Below are 22541 nucleotides of genomic sequence, written 5' to 3' on the forward strand. Positions count from 1 at the left end.
TCCCGTGCTGTATATTGCAAGCTTCCATTGGCATTCACAACGCTGGTGGGTATCTTGCCGAGTGTCAGAGGGCACTTCTGCTTAGGAGTGTTCATCATCGGCTCTTAAAACCTGATGGACCCATGTGTGGCCCTAGCGGGTTACGTGAACCAGCATTGGAAGGGTTGCCAGCTTCACTCATGAGGCCAGTTGGCAAGGGGCCTGTGCCTGCCTGCCCTCCGGTGCTGCTAGCAGTGCGCTGCTGCTGAGGCGGTGCTTCGACTGGGGAGCTGTGGGGTAAAACGGGTTACTGAAATGGTCCACGTTCACTTTTTTCTCCTGAGGAATATGTTTATTCTAGCAGTCAATTGACACATTTTAGCTTTGAAAACAGTTTTATAAAAAAGCTGAGAGCACCCAGTAAATGGTCACAAGTAGATTGGAATAAGCTGGAGGCAGAGGAGTGGAGGATGTGACTTCTTAGTTGTGTGTGTTCCCCAAACTAGTGTCTGTTCATGCTGCTTTGGAAGGGGTGCTGTTACCGTACGCTGAAGTGCTAATGATGGGCATGAGAAAGAAGTGTGTGTTTTAGTGTAGAGATTTTTGGATCTGTCAGGGTGGAAGCTTTACTGCAAAGTAATAACATGTGTTTTGACACTGAATAGGACTTGTTTGCTTTCCCCATAATTTTTGTAGTTGTTACTACTTGAAACTCTCATAATGCAGTTGTGTCAGTACTTGTATAATGCTGTGTGTTCTTTAAAAACACAACATAAAAACTGTGCTCTATATAGACTCACAGATAGCTTTTTACTTTCTTTCCTTTAGGTTGCCAGGAGATGGGTCTGGGCTGTTCAAACAGACACTGGGGTTTCAGCTAAATGTGAGACTGAAACATTTATTGCACTGGCTTTGGAGATGGCTCGTTATTACGAGCGGTACTCTAAAAGCCACCCTGTTTTGTGTGTCACAGTACCTAGTGTATTTGAAAATTTTCAGAATGCCATTATTTTAGTACTAATTTTTGTCCTAACGCTGTTGGCGCATTGAAATTGACATACATTTGAGATAATTTTGCTTGTTTTTCTCTGTTGAAAAACCACAACCCCCCCAAAAAATGCCTTTGGAATGTGTATGGTTGAGTACATATGGGCTTCATCTGTTGTAAGGCTCTGCTGTGGAAGTTGAAGCAGCTGGTGTAACGCCAAACTTTGCAAAATTTCGAATGTTGCTTGTCTGTTGCATGCCTAGGGCTGTTAACGAACGTTTACGATAAATCGCAGGTATCGGTGTTCTCTTTGTAAGAAAAGGCAGCGCTCAGTTTTTTCCTTGTTGTAGCTGTGATAAAATACCATTTTGTGTAGGAACGTCACTGCGAGGGAAGCTGCACTTTGCACACTTAGAAACTGGTGCAAATTTCCAGTTGTTCACCTTGAGTGAAGTGTGAGTTCCATCAGTAGCTCCACGGGCCTTAGACTCCCGTTAAACGTGAGCCCCGCCAGGTTGGTGGCCAGAGAGTTGGGCGAGCACGGTCGTTTCGGTTGAGCGGCTTCCGATGACAGCGGCCCGTGGACGCGGGGGTCACTAACGCGGCTGTTGGCGACTGGTCGGTGGCGGGCAGGACAGCAATGGCCTGCTATTTTGAAAAACAAGGCCCTGGCAGATCGGTGCGGTGCGGACATCGCCTTTGGAAGGGCCGCGCCCGCAAACGGAGCGCCGACACCTTCCCCACGCCCGCGGTGTGATTAAGCGCTGACAATAGAGGGGTGCGGACACCGACGGGGCGGCGGCGCTTCCCAGCGTCCCCCCGGCCTGCTCGGGCCTCGGCGCGTTTGGAGCCGCGTACCGGCGAGGCCCAAGGGGAAGGGAGCGGGCGGGCGGGCGGGCGCGCCCCCGCGGCGCGGCGGGTCCCCGGGGCTGCCGCCGGGGAGCGGCTCTGCGCTTTGTTCGCCGGGGCGGGGGCCGTGCGCGGCCACGGAGACCGGCTGCGCGCGCACGTGCGAGCGGGCGGGCGGACGCGCGCGCCGCCCCGGCGGGACGAGGGTCTGTCCTGGCGGGGAGGGGCCACGCTCCGCCTTCGCCCGGCCGTAACGGCGGGAGCGGGACGCGGCCCCGAGGCGCCGCCCGGCTGGCTCGTCGCTTCGCCGCCGCGGCGGCGACGGGGCCGCCTTCAAGCGCCCTCCTCGCAGGGGCGAGCGCGCTCGTGGCGGCTCCTCCGAGTGCGCCCCCCGCCCCCCGTACACCCCTCCTGCGGGGGCTGATGGTTCACAAACGTAGCTCGTCCCCGGCTGACGTTCCGGAGACGGGAGCCTGGCGGCGGAGCAGCCCAGCCCTGCTGGGTGCCAGCTCCCGCGCCGGTCAGCGGCGGCGGCGGCGGTGCTCGGCGCCAACCACCGCGGGGGGATGCTGCCCCTCCGCCCCGCGCTGCTGCCCAAGCGCTACCGAGGCGGCTCGGCTCCGCGATCGCGGCCCGGCCGCGCGGCCGCCCGAGCGGCGGCAGCAGCAGCAGCAGCAGCAGGAGGAGGAGGGCGCGGCGGCGGCGTCAGCAGCAGCAGCAGCGGCAGCGGGGCCCCGGCGCCGGGCCCGCGCGGCGGCGTTGCTGGGTCGGCCCGGGTGCCGGTCCGGCGGCGCGGGCCGGGGTCGCCGCGGGCTGCCCGGAGGGGGGCGGAGCAGGAGCTGCGCGAGCCGCCGCGCTCGTGCGCGAGCTGGCCGGTAGGGGCCGTTGCCACCCCCCGCAGGGGGAGGGGGGGCGGAGTCGGGCGCGGCGCGAGGCCGGGTCGCGCGGCGGCGGCGCTTCTCCTCGCCCAGCCGGCGGCGGCCCCCGCGGCGGTCATGGCGGCCGTCCTGTCCCCGCGTCTCTGCGACAGCGACCCGGCCACCCCCGGCGCCCAGTCCTTGAAGGTGAGAGCGGGCGGCGGGCCCAGTGCGCGGCCTGGGGCTGCGGCGCAACAGCCGCCTCGGCGGGAGGCCTTGCCTGGCCCCCTCCGCCTGGGAGCCGTGACCCCCCCCCGCCCGGGGCTCGCCTCACGCCTCCCAGGGGAGCCGGGCGGCGGCGGGCGGCCTCTTGGCGGGGGGTTGGCGGCCTCCCGCGCCCCCCACCGAACTTTGGGTGCGGGTCCGGGGCTTGGGAGTTGGGCGAGGCCCCACTGGGTGTCAGGGGCCGTCCTTCTTAAAAGTCCGAACGTCCCATCCCAGAGGCGGTGCGGCAGCTCATTCCGTAGCTCGGCAGCGCCCCGGCGTCGCAGCCAGCAAAGTTTGGGTCTCGTCGCAGGGTGCTCCGCGCAGGCCTGAGGAACTGTGCTCGCTCTTCCGAGGCGCCGCTCGGGCTGGTGGCAGCACGTACCTTATGCTGTTGCTGCGCCCGCTCCGGGACGCGGTTTGGCGGTTACTTTCTGAAAGACATCTTGGTAATTCAGGCTTTCTGATTGCGTAATAAGGGATCTTTATGTAGATCTTGTAGTTGAGAGACGTACCAGGAATTCGTAGTGTAACCTTATTTTGTAAGGGCTAACAGACGTTTTACAGAAACATGCGTTTTCATGGGAAGAAGGTGCTTTTTTTTTGGCAACATTTGACTTTCCGCATAAAGAGCTGTCCTTAGTTAGTATTTTTGGTACAGTAACCGTGATTGAACTCCAGCGTGTCTTAGATTGCAGTGCAAATGTTTTTCACCGTTTCTGCCGAGTCCTCTGCAACAGTCTCGTTTCCCAGGGTGTTGTAGTCTGTGAGCCTGTGGGGTTGAATTTGCTGAAGTTTTCAGCAAATAGGAAAGCAAAGATGGAAATGAAGGACGTTCATCTCTCCTGTGGTATTTAGGTGCTAATGCTTTTAACAGTACTGTATTTAATAAAAGAAAGTGTCAGAGCAAAAGGAGAAACTGATGTGACACGCTTCCTCTTAACTGTCAGGTTGAGATCTGTCCTTTAAAAATGTTTTGAAGTCTCGTGATAGCTTTGGTGTAGCAAAGCATGGCTTTGGCCTTGTGTTCTTGTCTAGTAGTTGAAAAGGTTTGGAGTCCATTAATGTTCAGTGTGGGAAGTAGGGAGGAGCGAATGATGAGGCATAGCTGTGTCACAAAATACTCTGGTGCGATATTGTCTTAAATGGGGACTGCTACTTTTGTAGCAGTTTGTCTGAATGTGTTTGTATAGGCTATTCTCAGCAATACTAGGAAATGGTCTTACTAGTAATACTAGTGGAGGTGCTGCTTATCTGGTGAAGTACAGGTGCATTAAGAAGGCACAGTTTCATTGTTGCTTTTCAGTTTTTGTTGTTGTATGAAAGATACTCTTCTTGCTGCTCTAGAAGAAAGAAAAAAAGTTGTAAAGAATTGTGGAAAAGCATGACATTAAAAAAGAATGCAAGAGATGCTTTTTTTCCTGTGGCCTGTCTTGATTATAGTACTGTGAAATGTTACATAACAAAAGTAATGTATTCTGATTTGCTGGAATCTGTTCTAGTGATATTTGAAGCGATACGACATGTGAAACATGGTAGAATGAAAGAGATTAGCTAAAGTAGACCTAATAATTGTTCTTGTCGTTATTTAATAAGTAAGTGTAATTGGGCTTGATCCATTTATTTCTGACAGGTTAATTCTTCTTTCATAAACTTTTCACAGAAGTTCTGAAACATGATTCTTTCATACTACTCTAGAGTTTTGATTTAAAGCTATCTTGTTCTTGGCTCTACTACTGGTGACAACAGGCGATTCACTTGAACTCTTCTGCCTTCTGTTTCTCAATTATAATCATGCGAGTGTGGTCACTAAATGCTCTGGGAGTTGTTGATATAGGTAGAAGTTGTTTAGCATTATTGGACAATAAAGTGGTGAAAAATGCAGGAAGACCAACTGAATCCTTGATCTGCTAGATTTTACAGAGCTCTTTGTTTTGATTTGTTGTCGTTTTTTGGTTTTGGGGTTTTTTTCCTCCTTTTCACCCTTTATTCCCTTTCTTTATATAGATCTCATGAAATCTGAATAGTGACACCTGTAAGTTAACTTCTAAATGTTCCCTTGTAATAGCTTTGTTCTCTTCTATATCTGTTGCAGTACAACTTCAGGTTTTTTCTTTTATGTTTTTCCCCACACAAGACAAGTCTTTGCTACTTGCTGTAATCATATCTTTTTGTAAACTGTAGACTGGTCCTTAATTTTAACTGTATGTCTGTAAGCTCCTGTGTTGCTTTTGGTAATATTTTCCTTGATTTTGTAAGCATCAGCTTTCAGTAAGGCCTTGGTGTTTTTGGTCTGCCCTTGCTTTTGAGAGCTAGCCTGATTAAGCGAACTAGCCTTGTCCCTGGCTGTCACCAGCAAGGGAAGTTTGCTGGGTCTACAGCTGTCTGGACATGCTGATGCCATAGGTAGCTTACATCAAAGAACGATGAACTTGGTGGTCAGAGCCACAGCTCTGTCTATTCAGTGCTGCACCTATGCAATAGGTGAGAAGCTACCCAGTTCTCCTCCTGTGCCACTGAGTGTTGTGCAGCTCGTTTATAGCAAAGAATCGTTTGCTACATAAACGGTCCTATGAAAAGTCTTGTTAAAGAGCTCAGTATTTCAGGTATATTTAAACTGTGGATTGCCTTGCACTATTTATTGATATTTTACTTTATCTGCTGAATGCCTTTTTTTTTTTTTTTTTTTTTTTTTAAATTTTTATCCTTCCTTTCCTTTCAGGATGACACAGAGGAAAATTCCAATGACGGCAGCCAGCCATCCAAAAGACGGCGTATGGGCTCAGGGGACAGTTCTAGAAGCTGTGAAACTTCTAGTCAAGACCTTGGGTAATACCATTTTTTTACAGTTCCCACTTTTTTATTGCTAGTCTTACTGTATTGTTCAATATGCTTAAGTATTAACTCTTCTTTCTTTGCTTGTATATTCTTCACACATCTTTCTGAATTAAGGCAATGTCCTGTGAGTAGCTAGCTGTCTTTTTCTCCCAGCATATTTTAAGACGTTTTATTTTAAAACAACACAAAATGTGCTGCGTCTAATTTAAAATCACAAGCACAGCTTACATGTTTTTAAAACATGACATGTTTTTTAAATGAATTTTAAATACCTGCTTTTCCTGGTGTCCTGTCAGCTGTCATGGATATCCCTTTCTTCATGTTCTGTCCCTCAGCATATTGATGGATGCTGGTTTGGAGAAATGTATGTGAAGTGGTGGGTAGCAAATTGGCTTTGAAGTGGGTTAAGAGGATGTAGTGTTCTAAAGTGCTTGTCCAACTTCATAAGTGTCGTTTGCTGACGTAAAAGTAGGAATTAGTGAATTTCTAGAAATGTAAGTATTCCCGGTAAGGATTCTTTCATTTGTTCTGACATTGGTCTTATACTTAGATACAGCTATTTTCCTGCTGAAAACTTGATAGAATACAAGTGGCCACCGGATGAAACAGGAGAATACTATATGCTTCAGGAGCAAGTCAGTGAATATTTGGGGGTGACTTCCTTTAAAAGAAAATATCCAGGTATTTATTTTTAAATTTTTTCTTCTAAAAATCTTTGTCTTCATGCAGTTTGGATGTAATCTGTGTCTCTGACTATAGCATGAGCCAGCTGATTAAAAAAAAAAAGCCCCTGGCAAAAGCAGACCTGAGTTATGTATGTTGCACTTTTTATTTTTGTTACTGGCATATTGAAAATGTATCCCATAGTTTTCAAAATAGTTTAAGACTTTTTGGTATTGCCACTGAAAATTTGTAAACAGGTTTGATTTGGGGGTTAGATCAGCAAGTACCTTTTGAAAACTGACCTCAGTTTTATTTAAGTATTTCGTTGGTGATTTCTTATGATATAGCTTTATCTCTGTATTGTTTCCTGAATTGTGGCAACATTTCTGCACTGTGGAAGGATTTTGGAAAAACGAACTGGGGAGGTTCTAGGATTTGAGCCTTCGTTATTCAGAATTGTCAAATCTGGTCATTCTGTCATGGAATTTATTTTTAAAAGGCATATTAAAAGAAAAAAAGAATGGACCTGCAGTGCTTGATAGTGTTTTCTGCATCTGAGCTCATATGTCAGGTTTCTTCAGTATTTCTGCAAATCATAACTACAGGCAGGGTACTCAGAAAAATTGACCATATCCCTACAGTGTATATTAAATTTAAAATTAATTTATAAAATTATCACATTTGTAGGAATAGTAGTATAATACAGACTCTCACTGTCTGGAAATAAAATTGTCAAAATACTTGTGACACTGTTTATGGGGGAATTTGAGTAAACTGCGAGCATTTTTATTGCTCTTTCTTGTTTTCTTTGGAGATTTAGAAAGACGAGATTTATCTCACAAGGAGAAACTCTACCTCAGAGAACTTAATGTTATCACAGAGACTCAGTGCACACTAGGTAAGAAAGTAAATTGTTAGCTTCCTTGTTGCAGTGTTAAAAATATGACACACTGAAAATGTGATTCAGTTTGGTAGAGAAGAATTGCATCACTCTCAACTGAAAACGTAAATTCTGAAATGAATACTGTTTTATTATTCATTTTTGTAAATTGTCCATGAGGTATTAGTATTCCAGATTTATAATAAAAGTAGTACATTTTGGGTCTATTCTAACTACTTAGCAAAAATCACTTCTATGTTGTAAATTAACTTACAGAGCCTTTTTCTCCTTCTATGAAAGAGGAAAACATAATTTTTCAAGTACATTAATCTTGTTTTGCTGAATTAGTTGGAACTTGGGAAACATTAGTGCATCTTGCACGGTTCAGTTTACATGTTAGAAGTTAGAAGGGTGGGTATTAAAACGCTTTAATGTACTTGAAATGGAATGATGTTGCTGATGCAGCTTGTATCGAAAGAGCTTGAAGTATTTTTTTATTCCTCTTCTAATATATGTGACTTAGAGCATGTAGAGATTAAATGATGTCTGTCACATTTTTCTTCTGTATATCATGAGTCTGTGCAAAGGTAATGTCAATTTATATACTAACAGTCTTTGGTATACCACCTTTATTTCTCACCTGCCAACTAACTTTTTTTTTTTTTTTTTTATTTAAAAAAAAACCCTTAAATATGTGGGAGAGAACAGTGATTTTTATCATCGGAAGCAAAATGCTATATTCTGCCTCATATATCCAGTAGAGACGCATGCCGAGTTAACGATCCCTATTTTTTAAGGTTATATTTATAATCAGTGGTAGTAACATAAGTCAACCTACGTTCTGTTGTCAGTGTTTGAAGATGAGCTGTGAAAGGAGGAGTTCTGCATTGTAGCTGCAAACTGAGGCATTCTGACTTCTGAACTTCAAATGTTTTAACTGTGAGTCAGGAGTCTGCAGTTTGCTGCTCTGAATTGCTCTCACAGTGAGTCTTACTTGACTTCTGTAGGGAGGTTATGGAAACCTCATAATTTCCGTTAAGGTTCTGCAAGTTAATGAAATGGACACTTCACCAATATTGGAAACTTAAACTAGGAGTTCACCAGGTCCCGCTTAGAACAAAGGTTCTGCCTCACAGGGGAGTTTAGTAGGTGGCTGAGTCAACATGAAGGGGCCTGTAGCTGTAAGGAAGAAAAGAAATGAGCCTTGGCTCCTTGGGTAGAAGCAAACTGCTAATCGGCCTTGACAGCTAGACGGCACAAGTTCACTGTGACTTGAGAGAAGCATCATGCACAGCAGGTTGTTGTCTTCAGCTGCTCAAAAACTCGAGTTCATCGTTGTGGGATATAAGTAACCTACAGTGAATTTTGCCAGATAGCATCATTATTGCTTTTATCTATTTTAGGTCTAACAGCTTTGCGTAGTGATGAAGTAATTGATCTTATGATTAAAGAATACCCTGCCAAACATGCTGAGTATTCTGTTATACTGCAGGAGAAAGAACGTCAGCGAATAACAGATCATTATAAAGAGTACTCTGTAAGTAACTAGCATATAAGTGAACCAGATCTGTAACACGTGGAGTGTAAGAAAAGGCTGTTGTCAAACTGATAGTGAAATGTATGTGAATTAATACAACTGTTTTTGTTCCAGCAAATGCAACAGCAGAACACACAGAAAGTAGAAGCCAGTAAAGTTCCAGAATATATAAAAAAAGCTGCCAAGAAAGCTGCAGAATTCAACAGCAATTTAAACCGAGAGCGGATGGAAGAAAGAAGAGCCTATTTTGATTTACAGACACATGTAGGCAGATTTGAATTTGTTATCAATGTCAATGGGTAGCTCCTTGCTTATTTCAGTAAAGTTGGTTTTGGTACCATTTTAACTATTTTATTATCAAGGGGTTTGATTAGTCTTGTTTCAGTCATGTAGGGACTTAAGCAGTTTTGCTGTTAGATGAGTAATACTGCTAATAATAATAATAATCTCAAATGTATTTACTGTGAAAACTTTGGGGGTGTTTTTGACCTTGAAAACACTTGTCTGGGGAAGCTTTACAAATTTCAATGTTACTTTGTTGTCATGTCTTTAATCTGCTGGTAGCAGCATAAACCTAAGAGGGATGTTTAGATTACTCAGAACCTTCTGTTGCTATTGTATCTATTAATATAAATGGCTAATTCTTTTTTGGAATACCTTCAAAATTTTGCCTGGACAATACCTAGACTAAAAAAGTAAACTATTTCTTCTCTAAAAGAGTGCTGCCTGTCAATGTTATGCCCTTGTTTTTGTTAGGTATTACATTATTTTTTATTAGTTATATTTCATGCTTCTGTGCCTGATTTAAAAAAAAAAAAAAAACCCACCAAAACACAACAAAAACCCCCCCAAAAAACCCCAAGCAAACAAAAAAACAAAACAAAACAGAGCTGGCATTTTGAAGCAGACCTGTTCTGCTTGTGTAAAGACAGTAAAGCAAAAATTTTCTCTATGCAAATTATTACGTTGCAGGCTATTATGGAAAGTTTGCATTTTTGTGGTATTGACCTGCGTTAGAGACAAGATAGCAGATAGTTTTATTTCTTTCTAAGGGAAAGAAGGCTTCTGTGTCAGCTTGTCCTTTCCATATATTTGTATTATTAATGGGATTTTTTTTATAGTACAGTCTGATCTCAGAATTAGATGGACATGTTCTTGCTACCGTCTACCAGTATGGACCAACAGTGGTAATTCATGCTGAAGATGCCAGTCGCAAAACTTAATGTTTACTGTTTCAGTCGTTAGATTTTAATTTTTAAATTGTTTGACATAATATACTGTTAGAAGTATTCCTACCTAATATTTGTTCAGTTTTGGATACTTAGTGGTTGGACTTAATCCGTAACAGTGTTTTGTGACTGGGATCTCTTACTGCTTTAAAGAATTGGATTTCCCATGGGAGAGCTCAGGTGGCTGTTGCAACTCAATAAAACAGACTAGTTAAAAAATATTTGGGGGGTAGATGATGAGGAAGGCTCAAAAGTTTATATGTGAAACAAAACCATCATTGTTTTGTATTAAACAATACAGATTATCCAGGTGCCTCAAGGAAAATACAAAATCTTACCTACAGACAGAACAAAGGTTAGTCCTTACCCAGTGGCTCTCATACCCGGCCAGTTCCAGGAGTACTACAAAAGGTATTTTGAAAGCACTCTAACTGCTGATTCTGCTGCACTGATCTGTTTTCTCTACATCTAGCAGATGGAAAAAAAATTCAGTGTATTTACTGTAAGGTTTTGAATTAATTTTATGTTTGAGAAGCTTGCTAGTCTAATAGATGCAGAGTGCGACAGCTTTTGTCAACAAAACAGTACTGGCTGTGAGAGTACTGTCTTTGCTGATGTATTGAAATGCTGAGATTTGGCCTGCTCAGATATTTACTGTGGTGAAAGGAAACATTGATTTCACTCCTGCCACCCTCATGTGTTTACTTATCATCTGCCTCTGCATGTGTGCTAAGGTTAATGTTGCTGTATCAAAGTGTTGTAATGCTGGCTTGTGATCACAGGTTTTCCATGTGACAGTCTTACTGTCCTCTTTTAAATTTTTAGAAAGTATAATTTAAGAAAAAAATTTGATTAGTCTTGTGGGCTAAGTTTAGTGCTGGATTTGTAAGTAAGAGAGATACGGATAGCTAGTTAGATGTCTATATTTCATGAAAAAAGTGGACTTGACTGTGTACACGAATTTAAGACTTTCAAATGGGAGCACACCACTGGTAAAAACACATACTGATTTGAAAATCATTAGCCTGAGTCTTACCATCTGTATGACAGAAATGGTATTCATCCTGTACATGCATTTTCTTTAGAGATGCTCTTTATCTGCATATACCTTGCTCATGCCAGTGTGTGCGCATACAGCCCACCCTAGATTTTCGTGTTACAGGACAATCTTGAAGGACTTCAATTTTATAAAATTATTTGAATTAAAAAGTAGTAGATCTCTTCTTTATTTTGCACTTGCAGGCTGCAAGTGAAACTGCTTATGGTTCTTAAGGAAGGACACAACCTTTCAAAATATGCATCAAAATAATATCCTATTCCTTACAATGTTTGTCCTTAAAAAGAGGACTTATGCTTGTTTCTTAGTATTTAAGGTTAAAAAAAAAAAGGTAGATTACACATGTTAAGCTGTATTTGGCTACAAGCGGTGTGATTAGATCTTCACATTCTTCTGAAATTATATTTTTATATGCATTTTTTATTCTCTTACACTAATCAAGGAACTCAGCTATATGCTTTACTTACTTTACTTTGGACCCTGGCTGTTTGTTTGCTCTGGGTTAGAATTGTTGTGCACGTGCCGTGTGGGCGTTGTACATCTATAAATGAAGTGAATAGTCTGTTCGGCATGGTAGTGTGGGTTGGTTAAAAGTTTTTAGGGGTTCTGTGGCCTCTTATGATTATGTAGGTTTGGAACATGGCAAATATACTCTTCCTGTGTTCTGTGAATATCTGCTATACAAAGAGGACAAATGCTAGATGGTGTCACATTTGGGAAAAGAAGTTAGTACATTTCGTATGTTTTCAGAACTGCATGATTTTATGTATTTTCCTGAAAAAAGGGAGCTTTTATTACACTTTCTCATTGAAGTCCTTGTATGCTGTGTGATGTACTATTTGTGCATAAAGTACACATGAATTAATTTTATTTATTTATTTTTTAACTGTAGATACTCTCCAGATGAGCTTCGTTACTTGCCGTTAAACACAGCTCTTTATGAACCTCCTTTGGATCCAGAGCTGCCTGCGTTAGACAGTGATGGAGATTCAGATGATGCAGAGGAAGGGCGAGGTGATGAAAAACGGAAAACCAAAGGCAATTCGGTGAGACAAATTGAAAGTATTCTTCACCAAAAAAATCCTTTCCCTTTGCTTTTGTTAGTTTCAGTAGTTTCTTAGAAGAATCTTTTAACATTTGCAAAATTAAGGAGAATCGTTAATTAAGTGTATTCTCTTTTTTAGCACTTCTCTTTATTTTATAATTTTGCTCTCCAGCTTTCCATTTGGATCCATTTTTAAAGTAAATCAAAGAAAAATTTGAAATTTCAGACCCTTTTTTCATTCTTTTTAAAGAAATCTTGAAGAATCCTCCCAACCGCAGCTCTTTGTTAATGCCTTTTTCCCCAAGGGGAAGCTGCTAGCATATCTGAGGGGAATGAACACTGTAGTTCAGGTCACAGCATATTTTGCCGTTTAAGTCCCACAGAATCTGTCACTAAAGCAGAGGTGTTTATAGCCTGGGTTTTTTGGTTTTTTTTGTTTTTTTGTTTTTTTTTCACCTTGTGACACAGAAGCAGGAAGTAGTCCATACAGAAACAGTTACTTTATTCGAATTTAAAGGGAAAGTAACAATCACTGGTTTTTTTGCTTTACAATACATCTTTAAAAGATGTTTATGTTCTCTCTATTGATGCAAATGCAAAATTAATTGTTCGTGGAAGTTACAGGAAACTTTCACATACCTACCTTGGTAGTGGTTTAAGTGCTCAAGAGCAGCTGAGCTTCAGGTGAGCTGTCTGAGTACAACTGAACCACTGGTGTGTTGGTGTGGTTAGTATGTTGGTGACAACCACTCTCCAGAAGTTTAACCCTAATTTTAAGAGAGCTAGAATGTAAAATCACAGGTGCATTTATCAGTTGCCAGTTCAGTTGATGAACGTGTTAGATGGTGGGTGTATATAATACTAAATTTTGCCCTATAAACATTTATTTTGTTTGAATATTTGTAAGATACTTATAACTGAAGAAGGGAAGGGCTCAGCTTGTAGGCTAACAAGAGAGAGATACTGTTAATACACCCTTTCTGCTTGCATTTTTTGGAGAAAAAGAAATCATATAAACTTAGCATGCTAAACATCAGTTCAAAATTTTAGTTTAATCACACTCCGGCTGTTTACAGTTGGTCTTTAACCATTTGTTCTCAATTCCCTTTTCCACTGATTTCCATTCCCCTTAATGGTAAAGAAAAGTAACTGGACTGAGCAGACCATCCTTTCATTTTTCATGGAAGTTCTGTTTTTGATGACAGAATGCAGAAGGGAGAATGTCTTTGTGTTGGAAAAGCGTGGGGAAAATTTAAAATGAGATCCATGTGAAGTGGATTTGGGAGCAGGGGTTCTTTGGTAGTCGTTGGAGCATATCGTTTGGGAGAGTGTCTGTTGAGCACAGGGGTGGGCAGTTGTCAGGCCTCTTTTCCTGAGTTTTGGGCCACCTACCATTTGTCAGATCTCCCTGGTGAGTCCTACAACATGCATTATGCTTTTTTCTTTTTCACCTTCCCCGTTGTTGGAGTCGGGTAGCGATTTTCCTGTTCTGTAGGGTTTTAATGGGCTTGTCCTAAATAAAATAACCCTTCCCCTAAAATAATGGCGAAACGTTCCATTTCTTGTTGCCACATAGTTTGCTTTGCTTTTGTGTTATACTCCTCCCTTTGCCCTCTGTCCATTTGGTCTGTTTTGATTTTAGGCTCCAGGGTGTAGGCTGATTACTATTATGTTTGTACAGAGTGCCTTTTACTGTAGGGCACCATTGTTATTTGGCCTTTTGTTTTTCATTGTAACAAATGTGATTAATTGTATTGCTTTCTTCTGGAGCTTTTTGGAGGCCTTTATTAACACTTTTCCGAGAAAAATCTTGTGCTGCTGCTCTTAATTATGCTTACATTGATCTCTCACCCTCTTTGAACCTCTTCCCCTCTTTCTTGCCTCCTCATTCCTCAAAAAAAACCCGCTTTGACTGCAGCATAAAATCTGTTGTTTGGTTCTGTAATAAATATTGAAGTGTGTTTTGCCTTTGATGGCATTCTTCTGCTGCAATCCAAATTAAATATTTAGGTTGCTCCTGGTGAAAATAGATGAGGGTGGCAGAAAAAACCTTCACGTGTTTAATTCAAGGCAGTGCTATTTGGTAGTACACTTGAAATGCATGGCAAGGGCGCTTTTAACTTTTTGCGTGCCCTTTACTTTGTAAATGTCATCTTGCATATAGTGGATTTCTTGCTGACTTTTAAAGGAAAATGGTTCAAAGAATTACACTGTTGTGCTCCCCACTCTGGTATCAAGACCAGCTGGAAAACATGACTGCTGGTTCTTAGCATGAGAAAAAATAGGTAATGAAGGTTATGACAAAGGTGTTCTAGATTGTGATGTACCCCATGCTTTTGCAGAAGGAAAGATAAATCCTTCTGTTACCTTAGTTGGCTCTAAGGGGCGTAGGAAAGACTTGTCTGTCTATCCAAAAAATAAAAAATATAGCTATGGTATTTTTATTATAGGACAATTCGTCTGGCAATGTATCTGAAGGTGATTGCGCCACAGACAACCAGGAGGATTCTTTTCAGGGAAGACAAAAAACAAGAGACAAAAGTGCTACTCCAAGAAAAGATGGTTCCAAACGTTCTGTATTATCCAAATCAGTTCCTGGGTACAAGGTAGAAGAAAAGAGCCCCTGACTGAACTTCTTTACTGACCAGCCTCTCCCTGAAATATTTGTTTTTTCAGTAATATGGAACTCCTGCTTGCTGTACTTCACTAGCTGCTCTCCTGTTGTGTGCTCCATCTGTTCGCTTCCTCACTTGCTTTTGGCTTTTATTTCATGTGGGGCTTTCCTTTGCCCTAGCTATACAGCGGCCTCTCTTTCCATTAACTTCTCGGATTCCCGGGCAGTAACACCAGAAAAATACATTGTGGATTATTGCTGGAACTCTACATCTCTCTGTCTGCCTTAACATAGCAGTCAGAATTACTTGCCGTTCAAAACTAGCATTCAGTGTCCATTGTTTTTTTTTCTCTGCTACTTAGTATGGCAGCATACCAAGAGATCAGCGCTGTAAAGTGCAGCTGTGTGCCTGAACATATTGTTGTGAGGTTCGTTTTAAGCACAGCCTTTCCTCCTGAGATGTTACAGTGTATTGGTTGGAAGGCAAGAAGCTTACTACAGCTGTACAGGCAACACTATGTAACCACTTTTAACAGTATATGGAAAATAGCTTTTTATGTTGTTCGTACTGTGTGGAAGTGCACAATAGGCCTTCATCCAAGCTAAAAACTTGGTGAGGATGTTAAAACATTTCAGCTGTCACGCAGTGATTGCCAAGCCTACGATGCAAATCCTTCAGTATTACTGTAAAATAATTTCAAAAATTAAGATAAACATAAGGTTAAGATAAAAATACTTTTCAGAAGAAATGGGTATTGACATGCATTATTTATGTGTTGTTATTCTGCATCCTAAGAGAGGATTTGAATATAATGTAACACTTTTAAAGCACATTATTGCCTAGTCCTGTTCCACTGAATGGAATGAGAATTTTCCGTTGACTTATGTGGGAGCAGGAATAGACCCGTAAAGAGGGAAGACACTACACTGAGATAGAGTTTAGTACTTAGCAATCAGGAATGCTTGTTAGGAGAGGTTATGGCAAAAGGAACACTTTTGTCAGTGACCAGGTCATACATATTGAGAAACTGTCTCAGCAAAAGTGAGCTGTTGACAGCTTGCATTTTACATTCGTAAATATTTACTATCTGTATTTACCAAGTTAGTAATAAATAAACTATAACCTATGTTAAGAAGCTAATTTCCAGCAAGAATTGGACAGCTTTGATACATTTTCTCTACATACAGTATCTGTACAAGTTCATAACAGATAGCCAGCTCCGGTTGCGGTTTCTCTTTTCAGGAACTTACTAAGAAATATGCAAACTATGGAGATTTAGACTGTGGTACCATATGTATATTTTTTTATATGCGACTTTGCAAATTGTTGTAGACGCAGAATGCATAGCGATATTCCCATGAACATGAAATCCAAAGATGGAGCTTGAAATTTTTTTTTAGCTTTGTTTAACTTGACGTTAGAGATCGCATGCCACCGGTTTACGGAAGTTTCACTTAGCTGTGAGATGCCAGAGCGTTTGATTTGTCTGATCTATTTAAATGGCCTTATGAATACATAGAGGGAGAACTGATGGAACAGAACTTTCTGCAAGGTTCTGAACTGCTAATTGTAGAAGAGTAAACGGTAGCGTGCAGCATTGCATTTTGAAAATGGATTCCCGTATCAATTACTTCTTGGTTCAAAATCACCAATTGTGTTAGTAAGGAGGTACGGCTGTAAACTTAGAGTGCCGCAACCTCGCACTGTCGGCGTACCCTGCCTGCATCAACCATCAGGCTGCTGCTGAGTCAAAGGTAGTGATGTCGTGTTGGGAGGGTGAGCGGATTGGCTTTCTTGTTTGTGGGAACGTTTAAATGCTTTCAGTAAACCCAATAACGTGAGCTGTTTTACTGGTAAAACAGAAAAATTCTTATTTGCTATTCTGTAAAAACACTAGATAATGGTATACCATATGTGCCTGAATGTTAAGGCACTTTGAACTGAAGGCTTAACTGATTTACGATGTTGTCCCTGTATTTCTGAATCTTTGTAATATTTTTGTTCTGTATTGTTCTCTAATATTTGACAATTTTTGTAGGACAGTAGTCTTTTGGTTACACGTAGTTAAAATTGAAGGATAATTGCTATGGCATCAACATGCAAATGTACAGTTACAGCCACGTTATGAGTGTTACACACATGAGGATTCACACATTTCCACTGAGTTATTTTTGAGTAAAAGAAATAATGTATTTTGTATGGAGCCATTTTAATTGTTAGTTCTTTAAGAAAGAACGGTTAGCGTGTGTTTTACATTGTGTCTGTTACACGTAGCGAGTCTTTGTTGCTGCAGGACTGGCTGCTACAATTGCACACACAGGGTACTGTTAAAAGTACAGGAGATTTTTTGCACATAAGACTGAAATGTATTGAGAAACTATATTTTACAACATTTCTGTTTCAGGTCACTGTATATGAAAACGGAACGCTTTGCATTCAGAATAGGACCATATAAAAATGGTGTAGTTGGAATGCTTGCTTTGAGAGCTGCGGGACAGCAGCATGGAAGTGAAAACTTATGGAGCAGGCAGTCATCACTTTGACCCTGCGTTAATTTTCTCTCCCTTCCTCATCCCAATGAGGGCGTTGAAAGCAAAATTTACTTTTGTCACATGGGATATTGTGACTTCCCATTTGGATTTGATAGACTTCCTTCATAGCGTTTCTGAAAGCCATTTATGGTGGTAGAGCTTGAACTGATTTGAAATGTGAATAGTCCTGCATTTTATTTTTTCGTTTTTGTAAAAATACTTCCATACTGTTGGAACTCTGTTACTAATAGGCTGTGATTCTCACCCCCCCCCCACATGCACGATTTCTAATGAACACAACTTAGCAAAGTAAGACTAGATGGAGGCATTGTTAGTAAATGCATCTGTATCCGTGTCTAACTTTAGAGTTCTGTGTGTCAGAGTGTTCACTGCGCATGCCCTGTCGCAGGTACCGTGGCCGAGAAGCAGCTCGCTTTAGCTTTGCGGCAGTACCAGGGAGTGTGCTGCTGGGCGTTAAAGGCAGTAAAACACAAATCCGTAACGAACTAGAAGTCTGATTAGAAAAGTGCACTTGCTATTCTAGAAAGGCTCGGTTTACTTAGAAGTAGATAAAGACACAATACAAAAAAATTAGAATGTAGCCTAAACAACAGAAGAGTGAATGCTGCAACACTGACGAGGTTAAGCACGTGCCGCTTCTATTGGGAGGAGCAGGGTATAAAGGTATACGTGTAGGACACATAGAATAGTTAACAGTAAAAGAGTTTGTGTGGTTTTGCTTCCATTATATTTATTATTTTGTAGAGACGTTTGTGAATGTTAGACTTCTTTTATTGTTTTATTATATTTATGTATAAAACAGGTTGACTCTGCTTTTTTAAAATAAATAAGCAAAAAAAGCCTGTATGAATGCCTCTGTCATCTTTTGAAGGAAGTTACCTATAAAGATCTGGTATGGTGTTTTGTTTTCTTCAGACCAGACAATTTGAAGCAGACCATAGCCATGTTTTAACTTAAAAAGCAGACTGAAAACTTCAGAAAACTGAAAGCAATGCACCCTGACTACTTAAAGATGAGTCAAGATCTTAACTGTCTTACTAGGTGCTAGAAAACACTGGCTGGGGAAATCTGGGGAAATAGACACACTTAAAGATTAGTTGTATTGCAAAAGTTCTTGGTAATTTATATGAATATATATATATATATATAGTTCTGTTTTCACTTTTGTTTACTTTAAAATTAAATTTCATTCTTCTCCCCACATGTGGCTGGTAGTTGACTGGGACCCTTCTTGCTTACTGACAGCTCCTTAGGAAAGAGGATTTGCCTTGAACTCCCTCTACTAGCTGCGCCTTTGCAGCAACATTTTTTTTTAAACTTCTGGCACTAGCCAATTTAACATCAGTGAGTACTGTGTGAATTTCAAACCGTGTTTCTCACTAACTTCGTTATGCAGAGCTCAAAGTCCAACAGTGTAACCACTGAAATGTTCCTGAAATTCCTCTGCCTTGGTTCTCGCTGGGATAAAATGCCGTTGGTGTATCTCCTGGGTTGGGACACAAACGTTACTCATTGCAAGCCTGCTGCTTCTCTCTTACCTTTTAAATTGGTCTCACGGACACAAATACGCTCCCAGTGATCACTTAGGAAGACGATGAATGTAAAACTGTAGTTAAAGGCAAGGGTGTGTAGTTCTTACAGCGATTATGACTGGGTGCAAGAAGGCATGGTAAGAGACAGCTGTATACAGCATAGCTAACCAGATATTTTGAAACTAAAGATACAAAAATCAAGTTTATTGCTTTTGTAATTAATTTTCTGTATTTAGGGACAAATGTAACACAAATGGAAAATTTTATTTAATTTCCTCCGTAAACAGGAAGTCTGCATGGAGATTCATAAAGCAGTATTCTGTATTGGAAACAAGTTACTGAAGTTTTTCATCCTATGTCACATTTGATTTACATTGAGGAGAATGTTAGCTGGTGAATTCATAGGAAGAAGCGAGTATGTGCTTTTACCCCGACTTGCTTTACAGATAACTCACTACATGTGCCAGATGCAAAATTTTTTGTAGGTAATTTAAGATTCTTTTCAATGCTCCTGCTGGTCAGTTATTGTCTCGCGTTTTAAGGTTCACACAACCTAACAGATAGCTCATTAATTTTGAGTTAAGGAGATATATGACATTTCCTTTTAACCCTGTAAATTCTTCTGGAATGAATTTATAGCCCTCTTCTACCCTTCCAGCCAAAGGTCATTCCAAATGCTATATGTGGAATTTGTCTGAAGGGTAAGGAGTCCAACAAGAAAGGAAAAGCTGAAGCTCTTATACATTGCTCCCAGTGTGACAACAGTGGTGAGTATCTGCATACACTAAGCGGATTCCTAAGGGAGTTTGTGTGACAGATCTTTTTGTGGAAATACTGAGCGTGCCACACTCGCGTGCCACCCGTTCAGTTGCCTTTTCTGTCCCACGTTAAGGCTCCATCTCTCTCTACTGTTACATGTGCTGGGGCACGTTTGGTGCTCTGTGGGACCTCACCAGGAGGTGAGCTAAGCTTCAGCTTCTGTAAAAGCAAACAGTCTAACTAATTCTAAATTTCATTTCAGATGTGACAGTAACAATATTGGTTTTAATCTAGGCCACCCCTCTTGCCTTGATATGACCCCGGAGCTTGTTGCTATGATTAAGACTTATCCTTGGCAGTGTATGGAGTGTAAAACATGCATTATGTGTGGGCAGCCTCACCATGAAGAAGAAATGATGTTCTGTGATGTATGTGACCGTGGTTATCACACTTTTTGTGTGGGGCTTGACGCTATCCCTTCAGGTAATAAAGTAAGCGTTAATTGTTCCTTTCCCACCTCCTCTGAGTCCTGGGCTTTCTCTGTCAGCATTAATACATGCATCGCTTTTGAAAGGACAGTTTGAAACAAGCATGAAGGGTAGGAGTAGCCAATACTGTAGGAAAGCAATTTTTTTAATAAGCTTTATTTCGGTATATTTGGTTGCGCACAGTTTAACCTGGCAATTCCTGTATAAGAAATATAATTGGCTTTTACAACAGAATCCAAACAGACTTGCTCAGAACTAGGTGGGTTTTTTCCCGTGCCCACAGAATACTGAGAATAATTACCTCTTTATCATAAAAGAAACCTGTAAAGAGGCTGTATTGCTGCATATTGCTGGAGTGTAGCTTTCACATTAATAAAGTTTGTGCTATTACTTCAGTTTCTCAATTAAAAAGTATGCTCAATTTAATATCTGTAAAAACCTTTTTAAACCCCTTCCTTCCCATCTTTTTCTTAAATATCAAAGCTGGAAGTAGATGTCAGGCAGCCTGTACCCTTAAATCACAGGGGCACTCGTACCACCTGGCCAACTCAAAGCAGTGTAAAGAAAACAGCTGGTAGTACTGTAACTTCTCATGTGATACTGGATCTATGGTGAATAAGTATTCAGTGGCTGCACGTTCTGCAGTGACAGTATTCCTGGAACTACAGCACTTCAGACACGCTGTACATTCCCGTTGCAGGAAGCACTGGTGCCACCTGTCACTTCAGTACAGGTCCCGTGGCCGATTTAACTGTCAGGCTGGCCTAAGGACAGAATCTAAACAAAACAGATTACATGCCTACAAAATTACCGAAGCAGCCTTTATGATTCCGGCTGTTGTAATAGAAACAGTTAAATGCTTCTGCTCTTTGTTCAAGCCTTTACTGTAACTGAACTTTAGCACAAGGTCTGGTGACGAAACCCTGCCAGCAGCTTGATCTGTGCTGCCCGAGTGCACTGACAAAAGTGACACTGGTTTGGGAAATGGGGTCCCGTACCTGTGGCAGAACAGCAGCATCCCCTCCCCGCCTGCCGCTCGTTTCTGTGCAGAGTCGCTGCCCACGGCCTTGAACTGCAGTTGCTCACAGGGAAATGTAACTCGCAACCTCAAACATGGTGGGTCAGGTTCTTTTCTAACGGCCCCCTCCCAGGCAGCGCTGCCACCTCCTGATCTCCATACAGACGAGCTGCTAAGTCCACGAGGGGGGGTGAATTTATATACGCTGCTTTCTGTACCTTTTAGAAAAGATCCTTACGTCTCAGAGGAAAGCACTGGTTGTTAACGTTAAAGGAAGTACTGCAAATAGATGAGCACCTATTAGAGTGGTGAAAGGTGCGTAACTGGATGAGTGACTAACGAAGTTAGTTTCCCAGTAATTGATAACTTTCTTTTCTTAGGTCGCTGGATTTGTGATTGTTGTCAGAAAGACCCTCCCGTACCCAGAAGAGGAGGAAGAAGGGGGAAAAACAGCAAGGAGGGCTAAAAACCCCCAAAATTGCTGTCCAAAACTTAACTGCACAAATTAAAGTGATACTTTGGTGCTATTTAACCAACCACTCTAAGAGGAACAATACCACTTTTTTTTTTTTCTTTTTACCAAATAAACTTTTAATTTTGGTTATATAATGATTTTTTTTTGTGATATAAGTCACTAATCGTATCCTGTCTAGATAGAGATAGACAAGCCCAGTTCGCACTCGGAAAGAGAAGGCTGTCAGTAATGAAATTTAAATTGTACGTGCACCATTTGTACAAAGTCATAGTAACGTACTTGTTTATTTCGGTGTGCTCATCAGTAAGCTCTGTTAAGAGAAAATTACGGAGCCGTTTAAATACACGCTACTTGCATAGCAACTGCTTATTCTGAAAGACTCAACCAAAGCAAAGAATACTGCAAAAACTAACTTTGAAGGAAGAGTAGGCATGACCTGACCTTACAATGTACTGCAACTCCCTTTCAGCAGAAATTTTCTTTTTTCTTTGGAAGCTAATGACTTAATCATAAAGATGTACTAAAAAAAAAAAAAAAAATCAATCACAGAAAGCTATAAAGGGAGGTGTAAGAAAACGCCTCAAGTTCAAGAGACTATGCTGCGCTGCCTTTAATGAGGGACGAAAATGTTGTACTGACATGTAAGGACAGCTGAAGGCTTCCTCTCCCCGCAGGAACAGTGGAGGAGCAACACGCGCTCGAATCAGGTCACGGCCTTGCAGAGGGGATGAGCGGCTGGACAGAGCTCTCCTTGCCAGATGGCTGGCACCGTGCAGAGCACATGCAGCCAAAATACAGATCATCCGTCCCCTTGGGTGATGGATTGGTTTTCCTTCCTTCACCCTAGGCTCCTAACTTGAATACGCTCAAACCCCATTGCTAATTAGTTTGACTGGAGATATCTGCTCATAAAAGA

General features: G+C 41.8%; 1 protein-coding gene across 3 annotated transcripts; it reads left to right on the forward strand.

Annotated features, from left to right (window-relative positions):
• The first annotated feature begins 2382 nt into the window (after nt 1-2382).
• Nucleotides 2383-22537, forward strand: PHF10 (PHD finger protein 10). 3 transcript variants are annotated; one of them, XM_086482368.1, is made up of 12 exons: nt 2383-2880; nt 5660-5766; nt 6326-6456; nt 7253-7336; nt 8722-8855; nt 8970-9119; nt 10386-10495; nt 12034-12187; nt 14637-14792; nt 19544-19652; nt 19939-20127; nt 21531-22537. In XM_086482368.1, exons 1-12 carry the CDS (start codon nt 2383-2385, stop codon nt 21614-21616), a joined length of 1908 nt encoding a protein of 635 aa, XP_086338494.1. In that variant the 3' UTR covers nt 21617-22537. The 3 variants fall into 3 exon arrangements, with proteins under 3 accessions (XP_086338494.1, XP_086338495.1, XP_086338496.1); XM_086482369.1 differs by lacking the exon at nt 14637-14792; XM_086482370.1 differs by lacking the exon at nt 14637-14792 and having other exon boundaries at nt 2812-2880; nt 7259-7336.
• The last annotated feature ends 4 nt before the right edge of the window (nt 22538-22541 follow it).

Source organism: Leptosomus discolor, chromosome 2, assembly GCF_034619465.1.
Source record: "Leptosomus discolor isolate bLepDis1 chromosome 2, bLepDis1.hap2, whole genome shotgun sequence".
NCBI classification, from domain to species: Eukaryota; Metazoa; Chordata; class Aves; order Leptosomiformes; family Leptosomidae; genus Leptosomus; species Leptosomus discolor.

Bases quoted from the DNA above. Each gene is read 5' to 3' on its own strand.
- PHF10 (XM_086482368.1), top strand. From the start codon at position 2,383: ATGCTGCCCCTCCGCCCCGCGCTGCTGCCCAAGCGCTACCGAGGCGGC. The intron at 12,188-14,636 runs GTGAGACAAATT...TTTTTATTATAG, and splicing joins GGAAAACCAAAGGCAATTCG to GACAATTCGTCTGGCAATGT. The intron at 19,653-19,938 runs GTGAGTATCTGC...GTTTTAATCTAG, and splicing joins CTCCCAGTGTGACAACAGTG to GCCACCCCTCTTGCCTTGAT.